Source organism: Barbatula barbatula (assembly GCF_947034865.1).
Source record: "Barbatula barbatula genome assembly, chromosome: 16".
In the NCBI taxonomy this organism is placed as follows: Eukaryota; Metazoa; Chordata; class Actinopteri; order Cypriniformes; family Nemacheilidae; genus Barbatula; species Barbatula barbatula.
In genome coordinates, this window is record NC_136779.1 from 22,689,623 (window position 1) to 22,717,265 (window position 27,643).

A 27,643-nucleotide genomic window follows, 5' to 3' on the forward strand; every position below is an offset into this window, starting at 1 on the left:
GCCTGTTTCTTTATTATGTGCATCATGTATACATCCGCGATCATCTTTTAATCACGTGTCTGGCCTCATTCAAACTGTGTTTCAATATAAAATGACGACAAAAAGCTTGAATAACAATATACAGACAATTTAATTTCTGTCATTATTTCACACAATTTTATAATCAACCCACAAATTTGAAAATGATGTGAAATTTTAATACAATAAAAGTAAAACATCTTTTTCCACAATTGAAACACTTGATGATTTGTGCACAAACATTTCAGAGATTTCTGGAAAAAACAACAACACAGTGATAAATGTGAGATATATACGTGCAACACACTGAAAGCTGTGTTAATGTGTGTGTGTGTTAATCATTAAAAACATTTCACAGCAAACATAGGAATTGATTGTTTGTGTTAAACATGTTGTGATATCGGTTTGATCCATGAACACAATAAAGTGGAACCTCGTTCTCATTGAAAGGGTTTGACAATTTTCATAGAAATGTAGTTCTGTAAGAAAAAACACACACAACAGTTATGACAAAATGACCATTCATATGAAATTGACACGAATGTTGAGTATTTACTCACAGGTAATGAATAGAGCAGGATTCCAACGAATAACAGCACTAAGATCAGAAGGATAAAGCCGATGAACAGCCATTTAAATTTGCGCCACACGATGAACTTGCAGGTCTTGCATGGATTAGTGAACCAGAAGAAAGAGGTTTCAGGTCGCCTGAGAAAACAGAGCAAGAAATGTCATGATGATGGGGTCACACAGTGAAGTATCTCAGTCAGACAGAGACGGAAGAGTTTTACTTGGGAGGATCCAGCTTTGGGTTCATATTGGGTTCATCTCTGCCTTTTCCAGCAGGTCTTTCATCGGCTTCCTTCTCATTCACGATCTCCAGAGTCAACTCAACCTTCCCCTGTAAACAACAACAACAACAACAACAGATTTCAATAACAGGTGACACACACACACTGATGAACAGCAGGAGTGTGTGTGTGTTAGTGTACTTACACCCAGTTCCCTCTTTCCATTTTTCTCCATGTAACACGGCCACCATCCTCTCACTGACTTCTGCTCAAACAGAGACTTCGGTTGTGATTTTGGAGGACTCGTCTCATCAGGCAACATGGCAAGAGAACATTTCTCTGATGCTTTGGCGGGATTGATGAGGTGTTGCAGATCAAGTTCAATAGCACCTGTGAGTTCAAAACATTTGCCATTAGATCAGGTTATATTAAAGACAGCACAAGTTCTTCGGTCAACATACAGTATCTTCACACATCTCACCCAGATAATCGTCCAGAGAGAATTTATCATTGTCCCATATCTGAATATTCAGTTTGGGTGGAATTCTAAACTCGGTTTGGTCAAGGCTCCAGAAGTGTTCCTATTCAGAGGACGAAAACTGAAGAATACAGTAACGTTGCAAAAACCTTTGATTAAAAACATTTCTGTCCATCCCTCGTTACCTTTTTCGACACAAGACAGAGTTTCTCTGCAGGCAGATACTCCAATCCAAACACAAATCTCCAGTTAAAGTTTCCATCACCATCCAGAGATCTGTAGTGGACGTCTGTCTTTTGTTTATCTTCTTCCATTCCAGGCATCCACCTGATCAATAAGAAAGGCATTCGATCAGCACAGATGATGTTAAGCATGAGTGAAAACTTCTCAAGAGATTTGTCATCACGTACCCCTTCACATAGACGTCACTCATGCGTTCTCCAGTAATGCTGGTTTCATCCAAAACCACATCGGTCGTGTTCCACACGATGACACGCAGAAAATACCTGACACAAAAAAACACTGAACGTGAGTCACCGACTTCAGGATCGGATCTGAACAACACAAACGTTCCGTCTCACTTTTTGGCCTTGCGTGGTGATATGTCGAAAGGAGGTCCGGGTTGGCCGAGGCTTTTGGGGAAAATGTCAACCCACATCTGAAGTCTTCCCTAGAAAATGCAGAAGCAGTCAGTAATGTGTTTGACGCGTGTGTTTGACGCGTGTGAAATCTGAAGTTCAACCTGCGGGAGGGTCGGCTGGAAGCTGCTGTACAGAGTTCTGGTCTCGACGTGTTCTGGAACCAGACCTTGAGATCGGAGCACGTGCAGAGCGATTCGTTCACTCGCAGGACCCAGATGCTGATGAAGTTCCTTGTTGGCTTCTAAAGCACAACAGCAACACATTCTAACATGATATAATACAGCACTGCAGTGTTGAACTAGACCAGTGACGTTCGTGGGGTTAAAAACAGCTTAAACATCATTTTTGCTGCGGTTTGTTTTGACATAAAGAAGCTCAAAAGACAAGAATCACCAAAGTCAGAGAGGCAATAGAGTCGACCAGCAAACGTTAGCGTGTTTCCGTTGTCTTCACTCCTGGGTGGACTCAGTCCTTTCAGTCGAGCGTGATGTTGAAGGATCTGAGACGGTCTGAGCTGATCACGCCACTGATTCACTCCAGAACTATAGAAACGACAGCACAAAGACGATGACCAATCAGTGTCTGTCCTCAAAATGACATGATTTAAAGCCTATGTGGAGTCACGTGACACAGATCTCACATGCAGTACGTCTGCGGTAAACCACAGTAAGAACCGAAGTAAGACAGCAGACGGTTTTCCAGATCGATGACCGTCTCTCCGACCTTCTCATCACGACTCAACAGATCAAAGTCATAGACGGCGACCTTCAGGTCTTTGTCTTGAGGTAAGAAGCAGGTCATCTCGAACATTCTGATGAGACACACAAAATCACTCCCACGTCTGAAATCTGCAGGTCTAAACGCTAAACGCTGACATCACATTACCTTCCAAACACTGGACACAGAGTATTGGGGATGTAGTTGTCTCTGTCATCGATGGATTTTCTGCCCAATGAGATCTTGATGTACGGGTCACACTAATACAAACACACTTTGATTCAGTTTCCCTCGGGATCTAAACATCCATTCAAACGTCTATCTGCTCAGAGATTAGTTACTTTGCCATTGTTGTCTTTGGGTTGAAGATCCACAGCTTGAACCACGTAGATTTTGACGACGCACTCCTGCGGTCCGCTGTCGGGCAGCTCTCTGAACTGCTGGGGCGGAGGGGTTACCCCGGGGTCATCGGGTAACAGGTAGATCTTAAATGAGCCCTAAACACAAACACATCAGCACACGTCTTTAACCCGACATCATGAAGAGAAGATTGCTCACGAAACAACCGCCTCACCTTAAATTCACCGACCACTTCCGGATCTTCATCATCAGGGTCACATTTCCCACGATGCAGCTTGAAGGTTTTGCAGAAATCACTTAGACCCATGAACTCCTTCACATTTTCCAGCTCACTATCATACACCTGTACGAACACGTCAAACAGCCGTTCAACACGATGAAACTAGCGCTGATGTGAAGACTCACAGAACTCACCTCCAGCGTGTCGTAACCTTTCTCCAGGTACGGACGGCACTTGTTACGCTCTCCGATAGATGCATAAAACTTACTCCACCAATCCACCGTCTCTTTCTCCTGTCACACAAACATAACACACATCATCTGATGCTCATGAATATTGAAGAAAACCGACAGTGATGTGAAAACGAACTCACCTTCTCTTGCTGATGAAAACATCAACCACATCATCACCACCGTCACACATATAGAACACAAACACATTTCAAACATGTTACACACGAAGAGGAAAAGCAAACTCAAACATTCGAAAAGATTTCATCCAGGCAGACATGTACAACATTAAAACACGCTCTGGATCCAAAACCAGTTTCACACATGTGAATCACAATCACATGAATGCTAATAATCAGATTCATGAATTAAATTCAAACCAATCCCAGATGATCACATATGATTAGATGCATACATATGTAGATGAACATGACACATCGAAACGGCTACAGACATGTCGATGTGACGGTCATGTTGGAAAGGTCAGCACGTAACACTTGATATTCACAGTTACAGACACACGGTCAACACGTGTGTCCACAGAGCGCTTTTGACCGTTCCATCGTGACAGACGACACACGGACACAGATGATAATGAGGCATCTATGCGTGTACACATTTATGATTTTAACAACAACACGAGCTGTACAAACACAATCAACAAGCAATTACACAAAAAGAGATTGATTTACATCATTCATCGGTGTGTGTTATAAAGATGAAGTGTGTCTCTAATCACACACTTCCTAGAGACATTAACAGTGTACAGTACATACTTGAAGTGGACTAGCAGAGGCCATTTTGTCAACAGCAGCTGAGATGCCATACAAAAACTGAAATCGACAAGTTAAAAGCACATTCACACTAGGGATTCAACGATTATACATATTTTGTTGGTACGATTATAGTCTGAGGAATAATCACGGTTGCACGTTTATGACGAACACAATTTAACACAAAAAGTAATAAATAAATAATAATGTCTAGTTATGAGTTAGTTGGAGTTTTACCTATGCGATCTTAATAAATAAGCTCATAATACCATAAAACTATTAGCCGAACTCTAATAATAATAGACAGCCAGTCAGTAATACAATTAGAACAAATGATCAAATTATGAGCAATAGATATTAAGCTCTATGTAATAAAGCAAACACACAAATCAAATGAAGGTTTCAGGTTAGTCTAACTGGTTATTAGGTAGTACAGAAACTGAATAAAGTAGAAAAATAACACTTCTTAGTCTTGACAGTATAATGAAATATAGATCAAACCATATTAAAGTTATTCAAATGTTTCGTCTTTGTTTTTTGTTGTTTGATGAGCATTAAAACAAATATATTTATTATGCTGCTGTCCCTTTAAGAGCTAGCCGCACGGATCACATGCTTTTTTGTTTCAACACAGTTTTTATTCAAAGCAAACTATAATAGATTATCACGCATAGAGCCTGTTCGCTAAATAATCACATAATATATGTTCAATTGGTTCAACTTGCATCAGAAGTAGACTTTGAATTTGAGCTTGCGCATACAGAATGTTCTCAGTCTGTGATCTGTCCTCGACGCAACGCTTCTTGTCCGGTGTGATACTCCATTCACTTGTATGCTGCTTTGATTGTTTAAGTTGCACTGAAAGCCCAAGTGTCACCGCTACGGCCTTGATTGTGACTCTCTGCCATAGTTCATCTAGTGTGTGTCAGGGCTCTTTGTGTAACTTTGTTTTCATTTTGACACTTTCCGTTCCGTACAACAGAAACAGTCTTTACGATGAATTAACCGTCAGCTTTTTCAAGCGCAGTTAATAGTGATCCTAGTAATCCCTGCTTCCCTAATTCACACACACACACACACACACACACACACACACACACACACACACACACACACACGTTGTGTATGAGACAGACAGACACATGTGAGATGTGCAGTACCTGAGCTTCCAGAAGAGTCTCTCTGCCGTCTTCCATGTTCACGTGAAGATCTCTGGGAGCAGCTGCCATTAAAGCCACTGAAGAAGAGAGAAGTGATGTTCCTTCAGATATATGTGTGTGTGCGTGTGTGTGATAAAGTAGTAAAAGATGTACCTTTAGAAGACAGAGCAACTTCAGTTGTGTTGCCGTACGGATCCCATCTAAACTCATCCAGATGAGTGATGACACACTGACCCACCACAGGCTTCCTGCCGAACGGTCTGTGATCGATCACCTTCAGCACGATTGGTGGAGTATACATCTCCTCTTTGGGTAGAAACTGAGGACAAGAAATACAAACACTGCAAGTGACAATTATGTAAACAAAACGTTCTAGTAAAACACAAGTGACTTGGATAGAAAGACATCCTCCGCCTGTGGATCAGCATCACTGGTTTGCACGTCACTTTTACTAGAACACATTTAATAGAAAGTCCTTCACTGACACAACATCACGCCGTGTGTTCCAGCAGTTGCTCACCACTTTTAACATGAGAACGTTTCCGGGGAAATTGGGGCTCTTTTTGATGTTTTTAATGACCGCGGTCTGATGTCTCTCTCCTCCACACTCCACCACCAGACTGGGTGAGGTGACGGGAGCCAGCTGATACGTCTTCATGTTACGCAAACCCCACGCCAGAACCTGAAAGAGCACCAAAGCCAATGTGACTCCAGAAACACAACTCATTTAAGGCTAACTGAAGCGTTACTTGTGCTATTTAACACACAAACACATTCTATGGAATGAAAGTTGGTTTCTCAGACCTCTATAGCGGTGAGCTGCACCACCGGCCGAACTCCTTGAGGAACCATGTAAAGCTTCTCTCCTCTTTTAGGCGGAGCGATGGGAAGTTCAACATCACTTCCCTGTAACACAATGTGAGAGATGTTTCCTGATGTTAAAGCTCTACGGCAGGGCTAGTCAACTGGTGCGGCCCGCCAATCATCTTGACCTTAACATTTTAAATAAGCGGAGAGAACGGTGTGCTTTAAGAAATGCACTTCCTGACGTCACATCTTTGAAAGTCCAAAACGCTGCTACATTCAATACGAAAGTAATTCCCACGGCTCATAGCGCTTGACATCTTTTAAAGCAATTTGATCGGCCCGTCCACAAAAAAACTTGATGTTATTTGCAACGTTATAGTCGGCAATCCTTGAAAGTAACTGCAGGAAGAGTCCTAAACCACATGAACTGGTGTCTCAGATAAAGGGAAAACGATGTTTTTATTACTGCGTTTATTATGTATGAACAGCTATATTTACGAAAACAGCCGTTCATCTCCCTCCAGAACTCGCTCTTCAAATGATTTGCAAAGATCAATTGATTCCCTTAATAAGAAAAACATCCTGAATGTTTTTAACTTATATTAATTAGACTTATTAATCAAAGCAAATCTACATTAATCAAAGCAAATACATAAATATGACATGTAAGTTACAGCAATAAAAACAGTATAAAAGGAACAAAATGCAAGAAATAACAGAAATACAAAATACAGGAGAAATGATGATATGGTAAAAATAACTGGCCCGCATCCTATTTATACTTTTGGAATCTGGCCCTTAAAGAAAAGTAGTTGAAGAGCCCTGATCTACGATGTGAAGATGATGATGATGATGAAGAAGAGAGTCAAACCTTTAAAAAGAGCTCAGCGGCCACCAGCAGATCACCAGCAGGCACGCGTCTGTTCATCACACACTCCCACTGAAGTTTAACACTTCCACAATCCATACTGGACTTGAACTTCACCACCGGAACACACGAACACCTGCCCAACATCTCATCTTTACCCTGACAACACACATCACAGATTAAAGCCAACGTGGAATCAAAACCTTTTCTTCATGTCACCAAACTCTCGGTCCTAACATCAGATTGATCATAATGCAGTTTCACGTGGCTTTGAAATGTAAACATTCTCATACAGACCACTTGATCGCTGTCAAAGATCTCCAGAAGCACTAGCGGTGGGTTCTGAGCCACAGTCTGAGGGTCTCCGTAAATTTCCAGGTTATTAAAGATGAGAGTCTGATCCCAGGTGGGGTTGAGGGTGCTTTTGATGGTCTCTGTTGTTTGACTCTGATGCAGGAACGAGACGTGAACATACGGATCTGCGGTTTAAAGTCACATGGTTTCAGTCATGTGGTATGAACAAATGATGAGACAGAGAGTGAGAGAGATGTGTTTGCAGACCTGAGAAGCTGTCTTTATCCAGAGCTGGAAGATTTCTGGCCTGAAACACATGAACTCTCAGATGATATGTGTACAATCCTGAATAAAAACAAAGAGACATGATGAAGACCACACCAAGATTCTGCACAAGGCACGTTGTTCTGTGTCATAGCACAGTTTTGATCATTTCTTCTCTTCATGATATCGTGTTAGACTCACGGTCAAATGTACACGACACAGTGGGTGTGTTTTCTCCAAACTGAACAGAAGAATCTTCTTTAGAGGTTTTCTCTTCACTTTTAGACTCTGTATCCACTCCCTGTGAAACACATCCACTCATCAGCTCATAAACATCGCCATTATTTCATCACGTGTACTGAACGAGCGGTGATGCTAACCAGCGCCCCCTCCAGTCTGAAGATGGCCGACGCTCCGAGTCGATCGGCCGGCGACATCTTCCTCCTCCAGCGGCGACGTCTGAACGTGTCAGATGAGCGCTGCTGCAGATGAAACTTCCAGCCAATGAGAGACGAGAATTCCCAGCCCTCCGGATCTCCATCATCTTTCTTCTGCACATCAAACACAAGCAGTATGTCATACACCACACGTGTGCTTCACACATCTTTCAAGTCTTGTGTTTGAGTTTGGACACTTGCATTGGCCGCCATCTTGGCACCAGGAATCTTCTTGCGTGGCCGGATCATTCTTCTGCGCCGGTGCACGTGGTACATCTTCTCAGCGGGCACCCAGGATTTGGGTTTGTTATCAGGAGGAATAGTGACTCCATATTCCCAACCTGAATTCACAAACATCACAAACGTTCAGAGCTCGGAGTTCAGTCTCAGATGAAATGATGTGAATATCCCACCCACCTTTCTCATCCACGGCCCTGTTCACATCAAAGGTCCAGTTCTCCTGCCACTGCCAGCCGGCCGGACACTGAACCTCTGCAGGACTCTGAACCTTCTCTCCATTCTGAAAACACACAACACTTCACTCTCTATACTCCATCCATCCTCGCTGACGTTAAGAGCATGAGTTCAATCCTCTGTACTGATGCATGCACACACTGAATGCGTTCTGAAGCTCGTCTGAACATGAGGACACTGACAGGTTTGTTTGTAAAATAACAGCTTTCATATCACTTTATTTGCTGTATTTTATGAAACCTTGCTACGCATGTGGAATAACCGCTTTATAAAAGCAATAAGGCCCACGGAGCAGTGTGTTACAGAGCATTTTATTACAGCTAAAGGGTTTTCTATTGATTTCACCTCGTGCCACAACACCCTCAGCTGTTATAAAGTGCTCTGTACCCGACGGCCTCTTGAGGCTGAAAGGTTTGATCATCACACATATGATATTCACCACATCAGTGTAAGGTTCTGCCGCAGGCTTCCATTCTCCTCCCGGGAATCTGCTCTCGTTCTCGTAAACCTCGTCCAGAAACTCTGTGTGTCCAGTGTCCGCTTCAGCCAGAAGACTGACAACAACAACAACAGAACACCAGAGACAACACATCACATCATAATGCTGGGCGACACGATGTTGTCCACACTGGATTCGACAAACCCATAGAGAACAAGCAGGTTGTGATGTCGCGTCCGGTGTAGACGCAGTGTTAGGGTGTTTCTGTGCATCTCCTCATCACATTTGAGGATTTGAGGACTACAGTCAGTCAATACTTTGGTTTAATGTTATTTATTACAGAAGACTTTCACAGGTATATACGGATGGCTGGATGTGTGTGTAAATAATGTTTGTGATGACAAGGGAAACATCTCACGATTTTTCTGGATCAACTTTCCAGTCTCCTTCCCACTCCCAACCCACAGGGGGCAGAAAATACTCCTGCTTCAGTTTGACTTTCCCCGTCACATCAGAGAATTTACTGCGGTTCATCAGTCCGGTCGTCCCCCATTTCCCCAAAACCTGCGCCTGATTCTCATACTGAACACACAAAAAACATTTAGTGCAACTCTAAGCTCCATACACACATTAACATGTGAAAATCAGTCTTCACCAGTTCTGCTAACACATTAAAGGTCCCCTCAGCAAACGGATTAAACTTCTTCTCATCTGCAGCCAGACCGAGCCACATGTTGACCCGGATCTGAACGGGAATCTTCAAACCCTTGTTCGTATCCATGGGACACTGTCAGTGAACACAATAACGCACATACGTGACCAGTGACACAAGAGATGTTTTGTTTGACAGATATTGTGGGAGTGAGAATACCTGCATGAAGATGTTTTGAGTTCTGCCGCAGTATCGTCCACACGCCTGTTGACTGTGAGTTGAATAGAGGACGTGATGCGCCGGGACACGAGCGTACGCGACCCTCTTCTCTCCTCTCAACATCCAGATGATCACATCAGGCATACTGTTCTGAGGCTTCACAACACATCACATGATCATGGGTTAGTTTAATCACGTAACACGTGTGGTGAGGAAGGCGGGACGAGAGCCGTGACGCGGGGCCGGTGGCGTGAGTGATCAGTGCAATCAGCTGTGCCCGCATCTTATCACGGAGGAGATCGGGAGCTTAAAAGGATGTTCGGCAGGACTGTTGACGAGAGAGGACCGGGCCCGGACATATGTTTAGTTTGTGTATGTTTCACGGTAGACTGTCGGTTACTTCTGTGTTTATTGTTTATTTAATTAAAGTTTTATTGTTGGAATGTTCGCCGGTTCCCGCCTCCTTCCTTCCCTTCTATGGAACTTTATTACACACGGGTCCAGAGAGAGAGAGAAATGATGAATGCACATTTAATCAAACTGGCCAAAGCTAGGTTTATCAAAAAATAAAAAGCAAACACTTGCTTCCATATGACAATATTCACCTCAGTGTTTGTTTGATGATTTGTAAATCGGTCTGTGTTATGTTCATATCATTTAGCGTTAACGTGTTGAATGTTTGAGTGCAGTGACGTCTAATGTGAACACACCTCTTCAGCCAGTTGTTTGAGTTTGTCCAGCCAGCTCTCAATGATGCTCACACACTTCTGAACGTCTGTGGCCTCTTCAAACAGAAGTCTTGCTCCATCCATGATGTTCTTCAGACAACCGTCCCGTAACTTCTTTATCTGAATGTCCAGAGCCGTGAGGTTGGGCTTCCCCTCCAGATCGGGAATTTTACAACTGAAGACATAAAGACAAACACTTCATGTAACTGTGACCCTACATAACATCAGAACAAACTGAACAGTCTCATACATCATCCACATCGTCATCATCATCATCATCATCTTCCTCATTCTCATTTTCATCATCCTCCTCATCACCCTCTTCCTCATTCTCATTTTCATCATCCTCCTCATCACCCTCTTCCTCATTCTCATCCTCATCACCCTCCTCCTGCTCCTTCTCATCAACCTCATCCTCAATCTCATCATCATCCTCTTCCTCATCATCATCATCATCTTCCTCCTCATTCTCATTCTCATCCTCATCACCCTCTTCCTCATTCTCATCCTCATCACCCTCCTCCTGCTCCTTCTCATCAACCTCATCCTCAATCTCTTCATCATCCTCTTCCTCTTCCTCATCATCATCTTCCTCCTCATTCTCATTCTCATCCTCATCACCCTCTTCCTCATTCTCATCCTCATCACCCTCTTCCTCATTCTCATCCTCATCACCCTCCTCCTGCCCCTTCTCATCAACCTCATCCTCAATCTCTTCATCATCCTCTTCCTCATCATCATCATCATCTTCCTCCTCATTCTCATTCTCATCCTCATCACCCTCTTCCTCATTCTCATCCTCATCACCCTCCTCCTGCCCCTTCTCATCAACCTCATCCTCAATCTCTTCATCACCCTCTTCCTCATCATCATCATCATCTTCCTCCTCATTCTCATTCTCATCCTCATCACCCTCTTCCTCATTCTCATCCTCATCACCCTCCTCCTGCTCCTTCTCATCAACCTCATCCTCAATCTCTTCATCATCCTCTTCCTCTTCCTCATCATCATCTTCCTCCTCATTCTCATTCTCATCCTCATCACCCTCTTCCTGATTCTCATCCTCATCACCCTCTTCCTCATTCTCATCCTCATCACCCTCCTCCTGCCCCTTCTCATCAACCTCATCCTCAATCTCTTCATCATCCTCTTCCTCATCATCATCATCATCTTCCTCCTCATTCTCATTCTCATCCTCATCACCCTCTTCCTCATTCTCATCCTCATCACCCTCCTCCTGCCCCTTCTCATCAACCTCATCCTCAATCTCTTCATCACCCTCTTCCTCATCATCATCATCATCTTCCTCCTCATTCTCATCCTCATCACCCTCTTCCTCATTCTCATCCTCATCACCCTCCTCCTGCTCCTTCTCATCAACCTCATCCTCAATCTCTTCATCATCCTCTTCCTCATCATCATCATCATCTTCCTCCTCATTCTCATTCTCATCCTCATCACCCTCTTCCTCATTCTCATCCTCATCACCCTCCTCCTGCTCCTTCTCATCAACCTCATCCTCAATCTCATCCTCTTCCTCCTCATCACCCTCTTCCTGCTCCTCCTCCTCATCACCCTCCTCCTGCTCCTTCTCATCAACCTCATCCTCCTCTTCCTCAATCTCATCATCATCCTCTTCCTCATCATCATCATCTTCTTCCTCCTCATTCTCATTTTCATCATCCTCCTCATCACCCTCTTCCTTCTCCTCCTCCTCCTCCTCCTCCTCATCACCCTCTTCCTCCTCCTCTTCCTGCTCCTCCTCATCACCCTCTTCCTCATCCTCCTCATCACCCTCTTCCTTCTCCTCTTCATCATCCTCATCACCCTCCTCCTCATCATAATCTTCCTGCTCCTCGTCTTCCTCCTCATTCTCTACATCCTCCTCATCATCCTCGTTGTCATAGTCTTCCTCATTCTCATCCTCTTCCTGCTCCTCCTCCTCATCATCATCATCCTAATAATTATCTTCACCATCATCCTCTTCATCACCGTCCTCATCATGACTTCTTTACCTGCTGAGATCTTCCAGTAAGTGATTGATGAGTTTCAGCCAGATCTCCACTAGTCTGGTGTCAGAGGCTTTGGACTGAATCTCTGTCTTTAACAGAGTCAGGTTTGTTTGCTGAAATAACAGTGAGATTTGTGTTAAGTCCTAGTGACACAAGTGACTGTCATATGATGTACTGACTTACCAAACGTTCAGAAATGTAGAAGAGAATGTTGATAGAATCTAAGCGATGACTGATGTCCTCCCAGAATGACGTGATGGCCACCACAGGTTTAGTGTCGCCCCACGGCAGATAATAATAATTATTACCTGAACACAAGCACACCAAAGAAAACAAAGAGGTTTCAGTTCTTCAACATCAGATCTCGGATCATTCATGTCTGCTGTGACCTCTTTCACATGCTCTTTCTCTACACACTTGCAGGTGATGTGTAGATGTGGACTTGAGTGTCTAATGTAAACAGTGGTGCTAGCAATGCCAAGGTCATGGGTTCGAACCCAGGGACTACACATACTTAGAAACGAATAGTATAATGTAATGTAAGTCGCTTTGTATAAAAGCATCTGCCGAATGCATAAATGTAATGATGATGGGGATCTCACCGTCAAACACTGCACGGCTGTACTGAGTGCTGGAGGCCAGAGGTTTACATGTTAAATCCATTTTGTTGCCGTAGTTTCCAAGGCTGACTTCAAACTGAATGTGTTCTCCAGGTTCTTGTATCATAGTGGCGCTGTGAAACACTGCACACAGACAAAACTTCCGTCTGCGCTGGAATTTCTATGACAAACAAACACAACATGTGTCAATGAAAGCTAGCCGTCAATAAACGCTTCATTCAGAAAGTCAAAGAGAGAGACAGAGCCGTACCTGAACAACCAACACATCATCACTGGATAGGTCTTCAACACTCTTCTCAGCCTTTCCATCCAGTTTAGTGGAGAGTTCAATCAGAATTCTGCCTCTGTAAGCGGCTCCTTCCCCCTGACATCAGTCACAAACACAACAGAACTACAGGAATCAGAAGAACATCTCAGAAACCTCTGACTAATGCAACAGCTAAACGCTGACAGAGAATATGATTGTACAGATAAAACAGACAGATGTGTTCGTCTCACACAGTGAATTCAGATGGTCAGCGGTTACCTTGCCTAAATTCAGCTCTTCATATGGGTCAGATAAGTTTGTGAATTCTCTCAGACTGCCGTACAGATTGACGTAACACGGGCCAAACGTGGGCAGAAAACCCATCTCAGATTCCCCCGTCTCTCCTGTCAATCAACACACGACACGTCATTCATCTGAGAGGTTTTATACGGACACATTAGTGTTATTATGGGAGCAGAAAGCAGCGTTCAGTGCCGTTAAACACATGCTGTGAGTTCCTTCATGCTACACGTCACATGCCAATAACACAGAAGATAAACCCCTTGGTGTCACAATCTTAAAGTGATAGTATGATGTTATATTTATATTGGTGTCTCTCAATCTCTCGTCTTCGGCTCGTCCAGAATGCTGCTGCCAAACTTCTTACAGGGAAGAGCAAGCACGATGATGTCACACCCATCTAACGCTCACTGCACTGGCTTCCTGTCATATACAGGTGGTTTAATAATCCAGGTCTTCAATATTAAACGGATCTCTTGCTCCCAACCTTGAGATCTCGTGAGGTTCCAGATCAAGACTTAAAAACAGAGGTGATCGCGCCTTTGTCACTATTGGCCCAAACTCTGGAACAGCCTTCCATTACATGCTTTTAAAGTAATTTAACAAGACTTATTTTCTCTGCATTTAATTGATTATTTCTGCTCAATGTACTCTTGCTTTAGTCATTTAATCTGCCTCGGTGGCTTTTACATGTGCCATTTAAACAAACGTTGATTGTCATTTATTCGCTTGTAAATCTGAGTCTTTCTTCAGTAAAACACAAAAGATATTTAGAGAAATGTCTCAGTTGTTTTGTGTTCATAAGGTCAATGGAAGCCAATGGAGTTCAGGGTTGTTTGATTATCAATATTCTTCAAAATAAATGACTACATAATTCTCATTTTCTTGAACTATCACTTTAAGATATGAAAGGAATTAGTTGATTCTTGTGTTATATCTTCTGTGAAACACAACGTGTCTGAATTCCAGCAGCAGTGTGAAGAAACAATTGAACATTGTCTGAGGATTAAAAACAGTGTTGAGCTTGAATCTTAACAGCATGAAGATGAGCAGATGAATCATTCTGATGTTTCTGGAGTCAGTAAATCTATTAAACCTGTTTTTGATGAAAATCCATATTCTGACAGATCCTCTATCACAGAGAAAACGATAAACGTTATTAAAGAGTATGATGTGGCATGGGACGTTCAAATACACATGATGTTTATGTGAATTACTTTTAAAGTCATTTTCACACCAAACAAAACAAGCAAGAGATATTGTGTGTGTGTGTGCAGTCTCAGATCTGAACGTAAATCAGAATATACACGGAATGGGTACGGGAAGTATTCAGACCCCCTTAAATGTTTGTATATGTATATGTCAAAATCTCAATACTGAACCATCAACCAAAGAGAAATGATGCACTCCACCCATATTATCATCAAATAACTTCATTAAAACTCTCATGTCTTCAAAATTATCATGTCATGTTATACCTTCAACTTCACCACCAGAGGACGCTATTTTGGTCAGATCCAGATATGTGGTGCCTATGGCATCATTCCCAGAGAGCCGATCCCTGAGAGAGACAGAGAGAGAACACAAGGATTGCTGTCACAACAAAAGAGAATCTTCCCTGACCTGATGTTTACAATATATGTTCACAATATTATATTATTATATACCTTTATTCTGCTACTAAATCTTTGTTTAAAGGGGTCGTATGACCCAGCTTAAACATAGTATTGTGTTTTAGATGTAATTCAATGTATAAACACGATTTAAGGTTAAAAAACGCTGTATTAATGTTTGTATCTCCTCTTTGCTCCGCCTCTCTGAAACATGTTGATTTATTACAAAACTCATGGCTCTGATAAGCAAGGTGTGCTTACTTGTGTTACATTCGAGCGGTCTTAGTCAATTCATACCACCAACAGACGTAGATTTGTGTGGGTGTGGTTGATGTCATGGTGTATTGAACAGAAGCTGCTCTTTGTTAATAACTTTGATCTGTTCTTAGAGCGACTTAGGCTCTTCCACCCCGACGGCCTGCACCCCAGCAGCATCAGAGCGGATCTCCTGTCTGACAACATCTCAAAGGCGCTACGCAGCGTTTGACTAAATCTGCCACTGGTAAGTCAAAACTTTAACCATAGTCTGTGTTCCACCCACAACACTGTTATAAATGGTACTGCTTCAAGACAATGTAATAAATGACCAAAACCAATTCATAAAGTTTGGCCTACTTAATATTAGATCACTAAATTCAAAGGCAGTTATTGTAAATTAAATGATCACGGACAACAGGTTTGATATGTACTTTGAAACCTGGCTTAAACCAAATGATTACTTTGGTCTGAATGAATGTACCCCACCAAGCTACTGTTATATGCATAAGAAACGTCCGGTTGGTCGAGGTGGTGGCGTCGCAACAATCTTTAGAGACATTCTTACCGTAACTCAGAGAACAGAGCAAACATTTAAATCATACAAACGACCTGCTTATAGCATCAGATAAAGGTAACATCTCACTCCTGGTCCTGCGTCACCTTAGTGCTGCGTTCGATACCGTAGACCATAACATACTTCTAGATCGCTTACACAATTATACCGGTATTGAGGGACAGGCACTACAATGGTTCAGATCTTACTTGTCAGACAGACATCAAGACAATTTTAAACGGGGAATCATCCAATCTAATGCAAGTAAATTATGGATTACCTCAAGGATCGGTTCTGGGACCCTTGCTGTTCTCCATATACATGCTGCCCCTCGGAAACATTATTAGAAACCATGGAATTAGCTTCCATTGCTATGCAGATGATACACACATATATATCTCATCAAAACCAGATGATTCCTCCCAGCTATCCAAATTGGCAGAGTGCATTGAAGATATACAACATTGGATGACCTGTAATTTCCTTCTTTTAAATTCTAATAAAACAGAAATATTACTTATCGGACCAAAGACACGTAAACGTATATTTCGGATTATAAACTGCAAGTTGAAGGATGTACTGTTGCTCAAACAAATACAGTAAAAGATCTAGGCGTTATATTAGACAGCAACCTGTCATTTGGAAATCACATCTCAAATGTCACAAAAAGAGCCTTTTTCCACCTTAGAGATCGTATTGACTTTAAAGTTCTTTTAATCACTTATAAAGCCTTAAAGGGTTTAGCCCCTACCTACCTAACAGAGCTTCTATCACACTACAACCCATCACGCTCTCTAAGATCTCAAAACTCAGGACTTTAGATAACACCTAGACATGTTAAATTGAACAAATATAACACACTAAAGACACAGAAAAACATTTATAAGCGCCATTTTACCCCTTTAAGTTGGACTACATACATCACACTTTATTTTATTTGTTTTCCCAAACCATGTTCAGAGATTGAGTGCATATTTGTCTCCACAGATGCCCATGCTTCAGGTATACATACTGCATATATACTTGCACTACTTATACACAGCCCAAAGAGACAGAGAGAGCGAGAGAGTCAGTTTTTCCAATGTGATCTGGTTTAAGTGGGAGATTGTGAGACAGTTATGTTATGAGTCACACTGTCTGCCTGTGTCCTCCACCCAAACTGACCAAACTCTAACTGCCCCCACACGCACCCCACCCGCTCACATTCCCTGGAACAACACAGAGAATTCCCACAACACACCACAGATCAACTCACCAGTCAAACACAGTCAGCTTTATTCTGTCACACATGGACGGGAACTGAAACACAGACAGAGTTAACAAACACATGACGAGTACACCATCATCATCATCATCATCTCCATCATTACCTTAACCTGGAGATTGAGCTGCTGATTCCACTCAGGGTTTGCATTCTTCTCTATGATTTGTGTAGAGAGCTGGAAGTGATGACAGAGTCAGTGACTGATGATTATCAGTGTGAATATGTGTATGGTTGGGGGGGTCAGTACCTTTTTTCCTGCAAATGACACCTCAACAAATGGATCCACCAGGTTTTTCTTATTTTCCTGACCACCAAAGACCTCCTTTAGAGTTTGACTGAAGGAGTCGTCCACTGAAATCACATTCAATCACATTAGTTGCTAAATGAGAATGGGACATTCCCCTAACACCACCTGCTATTCAAATAAACCCTTTAGACTCTTAGATATTTCTTATATCTCAAAGTGAGTTCATGTACTTCTGTGGCGAAATATATGAAAATGTCTGTACTGTACAGTCATAGTTTATACAGATGTGACCCGTGAGATCACAGAGCCAAGCTTCCTTAACATCTCCTTGGAGGGCGCCATTACCGCGAGTGACTTCCTGTTTGATGCTCTGCACTTCTGTTTTGTACTTGTTAGTATGCTAGAGGACACTTCTGTTAATGGTTAAAATGGTCAACATTGTAGCTCTATAAATAAAGGCACGTTTAACAACACAGCAGCTGTATCGCTCCATGACACACCAGATCCAGTCACACTGAAGCATCCACATGTCTCCTATGCATGTCTCCTGCACATACATGTAAAGCTCTTGGCCGTCTACATACATAAGACGATATATCAAATTTACAGTGGCCAGAAAGTGCAAAACAAAACAACAAGTCCCAAAACTAAAAACAAATAAAACACAACAACAATTCGGGAAACAAAATAAGCCAGAAACCACATCAACAAATCAAAGAAAACAAAAGGAGTATCGTCCAATCAGCAGTAGCTATCCCTTTCCCACAAAATACCTACCTTTTCCGGTTTGACTGATTTGTCGATGTGGTTTCCGAATTGTTGTTGAGTTTTAAGATTTGCTATTCTGTTTTTAGATTTGATATAGCTTTGGATTTTTTATTTTGCTTCTAGATTTGTTTTTAGTTTTGCCACTTGTTGTTTTGTTTTGCACTTCTCGGCCACCGTACAAATGTGCCTGCTGGCTGGAGTTTAATGTCATCATCCCAGTAGATGTCGCTGTTCAACTGAGTAACAGAGTTGTTTTCTACGGTCTAGATTAAAAACTCGTGCTCGTCCGGCCCCTGTGATAATCTAGACACTGGTCTTGACATTATGCTGTTTTAAATTACATAAGAGTATTAAAATGTCTGTTAAAGAGCTTTCAAGCTAACTTGGTAATGCCTAACTAATGGGATCAAGCGGCGAACCGGAAGTCTTAAGCATCAGCCCTACGCGCATACACAAGGGATTATGGGTAGCTTTGTGCATCGAGAAAAAAGTGGATTGGTTCACATCCGGTAATAAGAGTTGTGATGTACATGTCTGAGGACCGGTTTAGTTTAAGACAGGACTTAGATTTAGTTAAATGAGGATATTCAGTTGCTTTTATTGGCCTAGATAAAAAAAACATGCTGGTGTGCATATTTCAAAATATTGTCAGTTAAGCACAAACTTTCACTTTAGTCTGAGACTATTGTTAAGCCTGGTCTGTGAAGAGTAATATAATGACAGTCATACTCTGAGGGATGTCCTCAGCTCGAAACACTTTAACATTGAGCGTGACCCATCTGAGAGCGACACCAGCAGGCAGCAGAAGATTACTCTCCACATCCTCTTTATCATTATCTTGTTCCTTCTTCTCCACCTGACAAACACACAAACACACACAAGCTGAAGAGATCAACAGCCAATATCATCTCAGTCACATCTTTTACACTTCATGAATACGTCAAAACATTTGAGATGAAGAGATGGACATACAGGTGCTTCATCTCCTGTTCCCAACACAAACAAGCTGACTTTAAGATATCCCTTCGCTCCAGAGCTTGAGTCATCGGGATCACTCAGAAGAACCCATTTCTTCATGAGACAATGAGCTGAAAGAACAACATCAAACCATCAGTCCAGTCCAGTCCAGTCTAGCAGCAGACGAAAGCTCTGAACATTACCTGCTTCATCATAGATGTAACCCACATCAATCTACAAATGAAAATCAGTAATGAGTCATGATGTTTCTCAATGACACGCTGACATCAAAACACACACACAAACTGAACAACATCACCTTAAATTCTCCCAGCAGACTGTCTGCTCTGAATGAAGCCGCATTATAAACCTGCAGAAAACACACGAGCACACACGCACACAGATCTATAATACACTAATATCCTTTAAAAGAACTCTTGGGATTATGATGTTTTTCTCACCCGGAAACTGATCTGTTCATCAAACAGATCTGACGGTAACATGTTGACATTATAAAAGAAGATCTGTGAAGACAAGTGTGCTGTGTTAACACGTTTAGATTTACTGTAAAGGCCTTAAGAATCCTTCTAGACTCAAATAAACGGAAGTGCTGTGTGAACTAAAATCATATTTTAATACAGTCATAAACACAGTGTGTTGATCAATGCTTCCAGGAACACAAAGACTTGATGATGCAGATGTGTGAATCAGGTGAATGTGAAGACATATGAAATGTGATTTGATGTACCTCGTCAAAGTAGGGATTGTTTCCTCTCTTAATGCGTGTTCTGTGAGTCTCTGAACACACGTGAACCTTCACCACAGGTCTGATGTTATTTCCAGGCAACTGACGGCCCTCGATCACCCGCACACGGATCTTAACGTGAGAATAAAACACATGTCTGGAACACTGACCGTGAGAGAACTCAAACACACGTGAGAGAGACGTTACCTGAAAGTCCTGAGGCTTATTGGCCAAGCTGTGATGTTTTCTGCTGCCGATCTTCAGTCTCTGTCCAGAGTCAGCAGATGTCACGCCCCCTCCGCCAGCATCAGTACCCACCTCATCTCCTGCTGAAAAACATTCACACATGACTGACACATTCTCATTAAACCCTTCAAACCTTCATCTGATATAAGAATCACACTCACCGGTGTGTCCGGCGCCTCCGTCCGGCTGATCGGGTGCGTTTGACACAGAACTGACAGGTGGATCATATCCAATCACCATACTGATAGTGGCCTATAAAACATCAGAATCCTCTAATAATGATACACCAACAGTTCATCTGAGAAATCTGAGATGTTTGGTGATGATCAAAGTCAAAGGGCATGTTTGAATAACACATCATCATTACATCACTATTGTCCGGTCATTTGATGCTATGACCTTTCATCTCTATGATCTGTATAGTTTTATAGACAGGACAGAAGAGTCCTAAAATAATCCATCACATCTCCTCCTGTTTCTATCGGTCCTGGATGTTTTCTGTGTGATGTAAAGAAACACTCACTCCAATGTTCTTGCCACTTTCATCCAGCAGAGGCGAGTTTTTCACCGGCAGGGACTTCACCTGACCACCAGCAAGATCCTTCAGAGACACTTTTACACTTCCAATAAACCTAAAACAACACAATCACCATCAATCCCTCGTTTGACTGACACACATGTTAGTGTGTAAAACATCATCGCTCTCATCTAGTCGACTGTGTCACACAACATGTTTCAGTACAACATCACCGTACAGTGACCACACAACACTGCTGGATTTACTGCATAAACATTCACAGAAAGAAAAACAAATGAATGTACAGACGGAACACACGTCGTATTCACACTTGATCAAACAACACTCCTCCTGTGATGACAAAATGAATGAGAAATTAATCAAACACTTGAGCAGAAGTTCCTCTCAATCTGTGTGAAATATCCTCCAAGAGTAAATAACACCACCCAGTGTACACCACCGCCAACAATACACACGCACGCACACACAGACGCGCACACACACACAGACGCGCACACGCACAGACATGCACACTCACATATACACACAGATTAACGCACACACACACACAGACAGACACGCGCACACACACACACACAGACGCGCACACACACACACACAGACAGACGCGCGCACACACACACAGACACGCACACAAACACACACAGATGCGCACGCACACACACACTGACGCGCACACGCACAGACATGCACACTCACAGACATGCACACTCACATATACACACAGATTAACGCACACACACACACAGACAGACGCGCGCACACACACACACACAGACGCGCACACACACACACACAGACAGACGCGCGCACACACACACAGACGCGCACACAAACACACACAGATGCGCGCACACACACACACACGCACAGACATGCACACACCTTATCTACTGAAAACACAATTTTAAACCTTTTTGTGTGTTTGTTTATAACAACATTGTTTCCATGAGTCTGATCACAATATTCTATTAAAGTAACAACAATATTCATCTCCATTACACAACAGAACCCCAAACTAGATTCAGAAACATTTGTGCCAGAGCAAATATTTAAAGCAAAGTGAACCACACCCTCAAACATGATGTCATCACACAGTGTGTACAGTATATAGATCCTGAAGTTTAATTCCCTCAGGATATTACACTGCTAACACACAACAGCAGTAGACTTTCTGTAAATGTGTTTATTGTTCAGTGGCGATGTGCTCTGTATTTACTGCAGATTCTTCACAAAGACACGTTTGTTCCTTCCACCGGTCCTGGAACAGACTTCTCATCACAGAAACACAGTCCTGAACCAGCAGAGAGAATCATGTGTGTCCAACCTCAGTCAACATCTGCAGGAATATTCATCTACACATCTTCAAGCAATCCTGCCCCTTGTCAAAGGAAATATATAAAATGGGTATAAAAGGGTGTGTCATTACCAAGGTGTCATCTCATAAAGGGTAACAGCAAAGGGCTCTCTCAAGACCTTCACAACCTTTTTGCTGTGAAACAAACTGATGGCATTGGTTTTGGATGGCAAGGATTTCTAAACTTCTGAACGTTCCAGTGAGACCTGTTGGGGCCATAATCCGGATGTGGAAAGAACATCAATTAGCCATAAACCAACCACGACCAGGTGCCCCTCGCAAGATTTCTGACAGAGCAGTAAAAAGAATAATGAGAAGAGTGGTCCAAGAGCCAAGGACACGTGTGGAGAACTTCAGAAAGACCAGGAATTCATTAGGTACAAAGAAAACAATGAGTAATGCACTCATCCGCAGAGGCCTGTATGTACACTCACCGCACAAGACTGAAGAAAAAACATGTTAAAGCTCGTTTCAAGTTTGCTGCAGAACATTTAGACAAGCCTGTGAACTACTGGGAGAACATAGTCTGGTCAGAGGAAACCAAAATGGAAATCTTTGGATGCCATAATACACATCATGTTTGGAGTTCAAATGGCACATCACCCTGAAAACACCATACCAACAGTGAAGTTTGGAGCTGGGAACATCATGGTGTGGGGCTGTTTTTCAGCATACGGCACTGGCAAACTTGATATAATTGAAGGAAGGATGAATGTCCAGAGACATTCTTGATTAAAGTCTGCTGCCATCTACCAGAATGATGAAGATGAAATCAGGGTGAACATTTCAGCAAGACAATGATCCCAAACACACTGCCAAGGAAACTGTCAATTGGTTTCAGAGAAAGAGAATAAAGCTGCGAGAATGGCCCAGCCAATCACCTGACTTGAATCCAATAGAAAATCTATTCCAAGAACTAAAGAGTTCAGAGTTCATAGAAGAGTCCCACGGTTTGTGTGGAAGAATGGGCCAAAATCACAGCTGAGCAATGCATGCGACTCAACAAAGGGTTTTGTACGGAGTAATAAATACGTTTCAGTAAGCTCGTTCAATACTTTTACCCCTCTGTCATTCTATTTTATTACGTAAAACTTAATTTGTGAACTACTTTGTATGTATGGATTATTTGGGATGTTAACAACATCTGGTGAAGATTTTATGTCAACAGCACCTTGAGAAAAATGGTGACGTGTTGAATATTTATTTTACCCGCTGTATAGAGCACATATGATGCCGGTGTACTGCGGTACTAGTGTAGATTTATCCATTAAAAAGCACAAGAAACACTTCTGTCCGTTTAACTTGTCTCTCTGAAGTATCTGATACGTAACATGATGTTTTATCGTGTCTGTAGTGATGTCACATGTTCTTCACCAGAGTGAACAGAAACTCAAACACAGAAAGACTTTCAGGTTATTTGCTCAAGATGAAACACGGCCAGTTCACAACACACTTTGCTCTTCATGAAGAAATGTGCAGCACATAATGAGAGTACAGTACAGTGATTTTACCACGGTAAGAAGTGTGAACCAGCGTTGATATGCCAAAATAACTAATCACAGACACATATATTTGAATTCATTTGGTTATCATGATATTAAATGACTCAAACAGTTGGCGTGTTTTCATGGCTGCGATGTAAAGATTGTTTTTAAAACAAGGAAAAGATCTTCCATAGACTACATCTAAAACCCTGTGAAACCTGAGAGAACACAGAGACTCATGGGAAATCTCTACAGACCTGTACTTATGTGCAATCCTGCACCCACATCCCTACAAACACACAAGAACACACCACTGATCCTCTGACAATCTCCACACGCCATGTTCTTTACACACAGAGAGAAACACGTCATATATATAATGATTTATATGATGAAATGAATCATGTCCTGTCACGAGAGCCAGCGTGTGTTTATTTACATGAATGTAAATGTGACTGAACACACAGGTTTCTCTCTAATGATGTTCTTGTGCAGTGCGTCTGAACACACAAACAACACACAACACTTAAACACATGCAAAACACATCAGTAACTTCCTCAACAGCATCATTTCAATGCAGAACACATAACCACATTCACTGACTTTAATCAAATGTGTATTTTGGTCACTGTAGTGGCCCCCCATGATGAACCGCGGGCGCATGCGCAGATGAAGTGAATGGGTTTGGTGGGGTCTGTTTGTCAGCTTTATTTTTTAATTGACAGATGTCTGTGTGAGTACTTGAGCAACACTTACTTGTCTTTGCCAAGAGTCTCGTAATCTTTTACAATCACATCGATGTAAGACGAAGAATCCAGAGGAACACCTGCGAGATCAAACTCGAGTGTCTGACAGGACAAACAAAAGCGCACAACAGCTGTAAATCAATCACATTAAGCGCTTCTCGCGGCGCTGCGCAGTCCGATCGGTGTATGACATCGAAGTATCACGAGAGCTGTGCTTTGGGAATGATCTCTCGCGATACTCCGACGTCACACGCGGATCGGTCTGCGCAGCGGAGCGTGCAGTCCTGTGCCCGTTAAAACACACAGTGTCTGCAGGAATGTTGTAAAACTTTAGCTGTGCACATAAAACACTCGCGTGTCACTCATCACATCAACATCAACGAGCGAAACACACTGCTAATATATTCAATGCAAGTTACCTCATTCCACACCGGGTTCACTTCATTGTTAACGCATCTGCTCTTCTTCTTTTGCTCTGAAATGAAAAGCAAAGCATCCGATGAGATCTGATCTATCGATCGATGGACGACACGCGATGACGGACTTCACCTTTAAACACTATAGATGTGACGGGATCTGGACTGCCGAGCTTCTTCTTGGGCAGAGCCGCCGCGGACTCGAGCGCCACGCGCAACATGACCAGAGAAGCGTGTTTAATTCACTCGTGTCGTGTGTGAAGTGTTCTGAAGAAGTATCCTCATTTCCCTCTGTGTGTGTGTGTGTGTGTGAAGGGTGTGGACATCATCACATCCGAGCACACCTGCGATCGGAGATCACGCGCACACACTTTACATTCATAAAATAACTTTAACACTTCACGCACCATCATTCAGTGTCAGTGTCAGTGTGGGGACATTTAACACAAATACACACTACTGATCCGACTACACACATGAAGCAAAGCGCCACCCAGCGGCTCACTACACACATCACATGATAAAGCATCACTGCATGAGTTCATGTGTGCTGTGCTTTCGTTCTCAAGAAAACCAGCTTCGTGTTTAATGTTTGATTTTATTAGGTTTACAGATGAACAAACAACACTTGTGGTTTTATTGTGTACAAGCAGCACCGGATAATAACATAAACATCATGGTGATGTCACACAGCGGTCCTCTGACTCCTCTCGATGGCCATCTTCTCCAGTCTCTCCGTGTAGAAACCATTGAAGTCCAGTCTAGAAAACACATGATGATGTCATGATCACACGGGCACAAGACGACTCTCCTGCTCAACACACACCGTGTCCTCACCTGTAGATGATGTTGATCATACTGTGTTCACAGTCATTGGTGCTGTAAATGCTGAGTTTATCCAGAAGATCCAGTAACAGGGTGCTGAAGTTACTGTCAAACTTGCTGATGGTGCCCTCAAAGCCTGAGTCCGACTGAAGAGCGTCCACATGCTCAGACACAAGCTGACAGGAAGACCAATACAGAACACGTTCACTACATTCTTCAGAACACACGTATGCAGGGACGTGCACAGGAATCTTGAGGGGCAGTTGCTCTGGCCCCCCCCCCCAAAAAAACAACAACTCACGGGCTATATGAAGGACTGAGAATAACAGGGTCTTTATTCAAACATATATATAAAGAAAATACAGCACTCAAATCACCTCAACTAGTACTAATAATAACACATCCCTACATCAATATCCCTATCGAAATACCTCCCTGAATTATCTCTCCCTCTCCTGAATCCGCCTCTCTTCAGTGGCCATCTTGGCTTCGAACAATACCCAAATAGTGATAGGATTCAGGCATTTAACCATTTTGAATAAAATAATTAATGTGATGCATTGCTTCCATCATTCATTCTTCTTGCTCAAACGAAACGTGAGAAACTAACTATCAGCAGACATGTAGCTTAGTTTGCCTAATGCCTTCCTACCAAAACAATTGTAGCCTAGGCTGCTTGTCTTTAAGCTATCTGTCTTATTATTTAGGCTAAACGTGGCAAACTCAGCCTGGATTTATGAAGATTTTAATTCATTTCACAAAACTTGATGATGATGATTGTTCGTTTGATATACATCACAAACTCACCTTTTCTGACAACGTAATAGTGGCCATTTCCATAACACCAAAAAAGGAGAACACTCAGCATTTAGTGAGGCTAGAATAATCGCATAGGACTCTGGTGTACTCGCAACTCCAATACATCATATCGATGGTCTCATGATACAGTGATTCTGAAGCAGTCTACTCTATTCATTCCCAGACAATGTTTTGAAAAAATATTTGCCCTGAACATGCAGCTCGTTGGTTACTTTTGTTTTTCTATGCTGGCATGTCACATGTCCCTTGACTACAAACGTTCACTTCACAGCGACATCTACTGCTTTCTGATATGAATTCGTGCTCTTTTGTCCATTCCGGATTAAATGATGTCGGACGTTTCGGCATGTTAACGTTATGATGTGACGTAGCCAGTACGTGGAATCCACCTCAATTCGTGGAGGCTTGTTTACGTTTTTAACCAATTATATATCAGATATTTATTTGACACCTCTTTCAGCCAATCATTTGTTTGACCGGAGATCTTACGGCGTCAGACGCTATGCTGCTGCGTCCTAATAAATGTTCTAAAGCGGGTTTTGTTTATGCCGATTCAGCACAACTCAAAAAACGAGGACAAATGAGGGTCCGGTTTGAGGCTGCCCCGGACGCCCTAGACAACGTTGAGTCGTATCAGCCGACAACCGCAACAAATTCTGCCTCCATTGTATGATTCATTTATTTATTTTCCACCTCGGAAGGGCAGCGTGAGTCAAGAAGGGCATATGGTCAGTTGCCCGGGCAACCTGAGCAACCCCCCTGTGCATGTCCCTGCACGTATGGGATATTCCACAGCATGGTATGTTTTGTTATTAAGTAAGGGATCATCCACAGCTAGCCGTATGTTAAAGGTATGAATGCACGACATGGAGGGCAAGAACCACCAGACGCAAAGCGGAGGTGCATTAAAATCCTTTAACGAACGGCTTATCACGCTTATATCATGGTCATTTGCAAAGTAAACCGTGCGTTACAGGGTTTTAATATCCAGTATTCAAGCAGACCATGGTACAGTTCATAATAGATTTGTATATTCCTATTCTTCACATGTGTGCTG

The 27,643-nt window shown here is 42.5% G+C and overlaps 2 protein-coding genes across 4 annotated transcripts in view; both read right to left on the bottom strand.

The window, feature by feature from the left end:
• myof (myoferlin) lies at positions 1-25,355 on the bottom strand. Of its 3 annotated transcripts, XM_079476732.1 has the most exons (53): positions 25,076-25,355; positions 24,946-25,001; positions 24,537-24,628; positions 20,924-21,032; positions 20,562-20,652; positions 20,362-20,480; positions 20,158-20,286; positions 19,871-19,933; positions 19,729-19,779; positions 19,613-19,643; positions 19,425-19,540; positions 19,182-19,308; positions 17,685-17,788; positions 17,544-17,612; positions 17,429-17,472; positions 15,228-15,310; positions 14,846-14,881; positions 13,729-13,853; positions 13,453-13,566; positions 13,185-13,362; positions 12,766-12,890; positions 12,586-12,695; positions 10,553-10,745; positions 9,843-9,998; positions 9,627-9,758; positions 9,390-9,553; positions 8,972-9,086; positions 8,476-8,578; positions 8,260-8,399; positions 8,002-8,172; positions 7,823-7,922; positions 7,625-7,702; positions 7,361-7,542; positions 7,067-7,222; positions 6,193-6,294; positions 5,909-6,070; positions 5,542-5,707; positions 5,389-5,465; positions 3,420-3,518; positions 3,220-3,348; positions 2,987-3,142; positions 2,814-2,905; positions 2,569-2,739; positions 2,322-2,470; positions 2,030-2,169; positions 1,869-1,957; positions 1,698-1,793; positions 1,473-1,614; positions 1,291-1,390; positions 1,015-1,199; positions 810-919; positions 579-726; positions 1-497 (listed from the first exon to the last, which is right to left on the bottom strand). In XM_079476732.1, the coding sequence occupies exons 1-53, from the start codon at positions 25,161-25,163 to the stop codon at positions 459-461; spliced, it is 6,102 nt and encodes a 2,033-aa protein (XP_079332858.1). In that variant the 5' UTR covers positions 25,164-25,355; the 3' UTR covers positions 1-458. The 3 variants fall into 3 exon arrangements, with proteins under 3 accessions (XP_079332858.1, XP_079332860.1, XP_079332859.1); XM_079476734.1 differs by lacking the exon at positions 14,846-14,881; XM_079476733.1 differs by lacking the exon at positions 14,846-14,881 and having other exon boundaries at positions 20,362-20,483; positions 25,076-25,247.
• tubgcp2 (tubulin gamma complex component 2) overlaps positions 25,285-27,643 on the bottom strand; it is an 8,251-nt gene continuing 5,892 nt past the window's right edge. The window contains exons 17-18 of the mRNA XM_079476736.1: positions 25,780-25,943; positions 25,285-25,703 (exon numbers count right to left, since the gene is read on the bottom strand). Coding sequence (XP_079332862.1) covers positions 25,628-25,703; positions 25,780-25,943 — 240 coding nt within the window. The 3' untranslated portion in view covers positions 25,285-25,627. The remainder of the gene's footprint in view (positions 25,704-25,779; positions 25,944-27,643) is intronic.

Bases quoted from the DNA above. Each gene is read 5' to 3' on its own strand.
- myof (XM_079476732.1), bottom strand. From the start codon at position 25,163: ATGTTGCGCGTGGCGCTCGAGTCCGCGGCGGCTCTGCCCAAGAAGAAG. The intron at 13,854-14,845 runs GTTTAATAGATT...GTTGATTGACAG, and splicing joins TGGATTTTCATCAAAAACAG to GAGAGACGGGGGAATCTGAG. The intron at 727-809 runs GTAAAACTCTTC...CTGTTTTCTCAG, and splicing joins CCAAAGCTGGATCCTCCCAA to GCGACCTGAAACCTCTTTCT.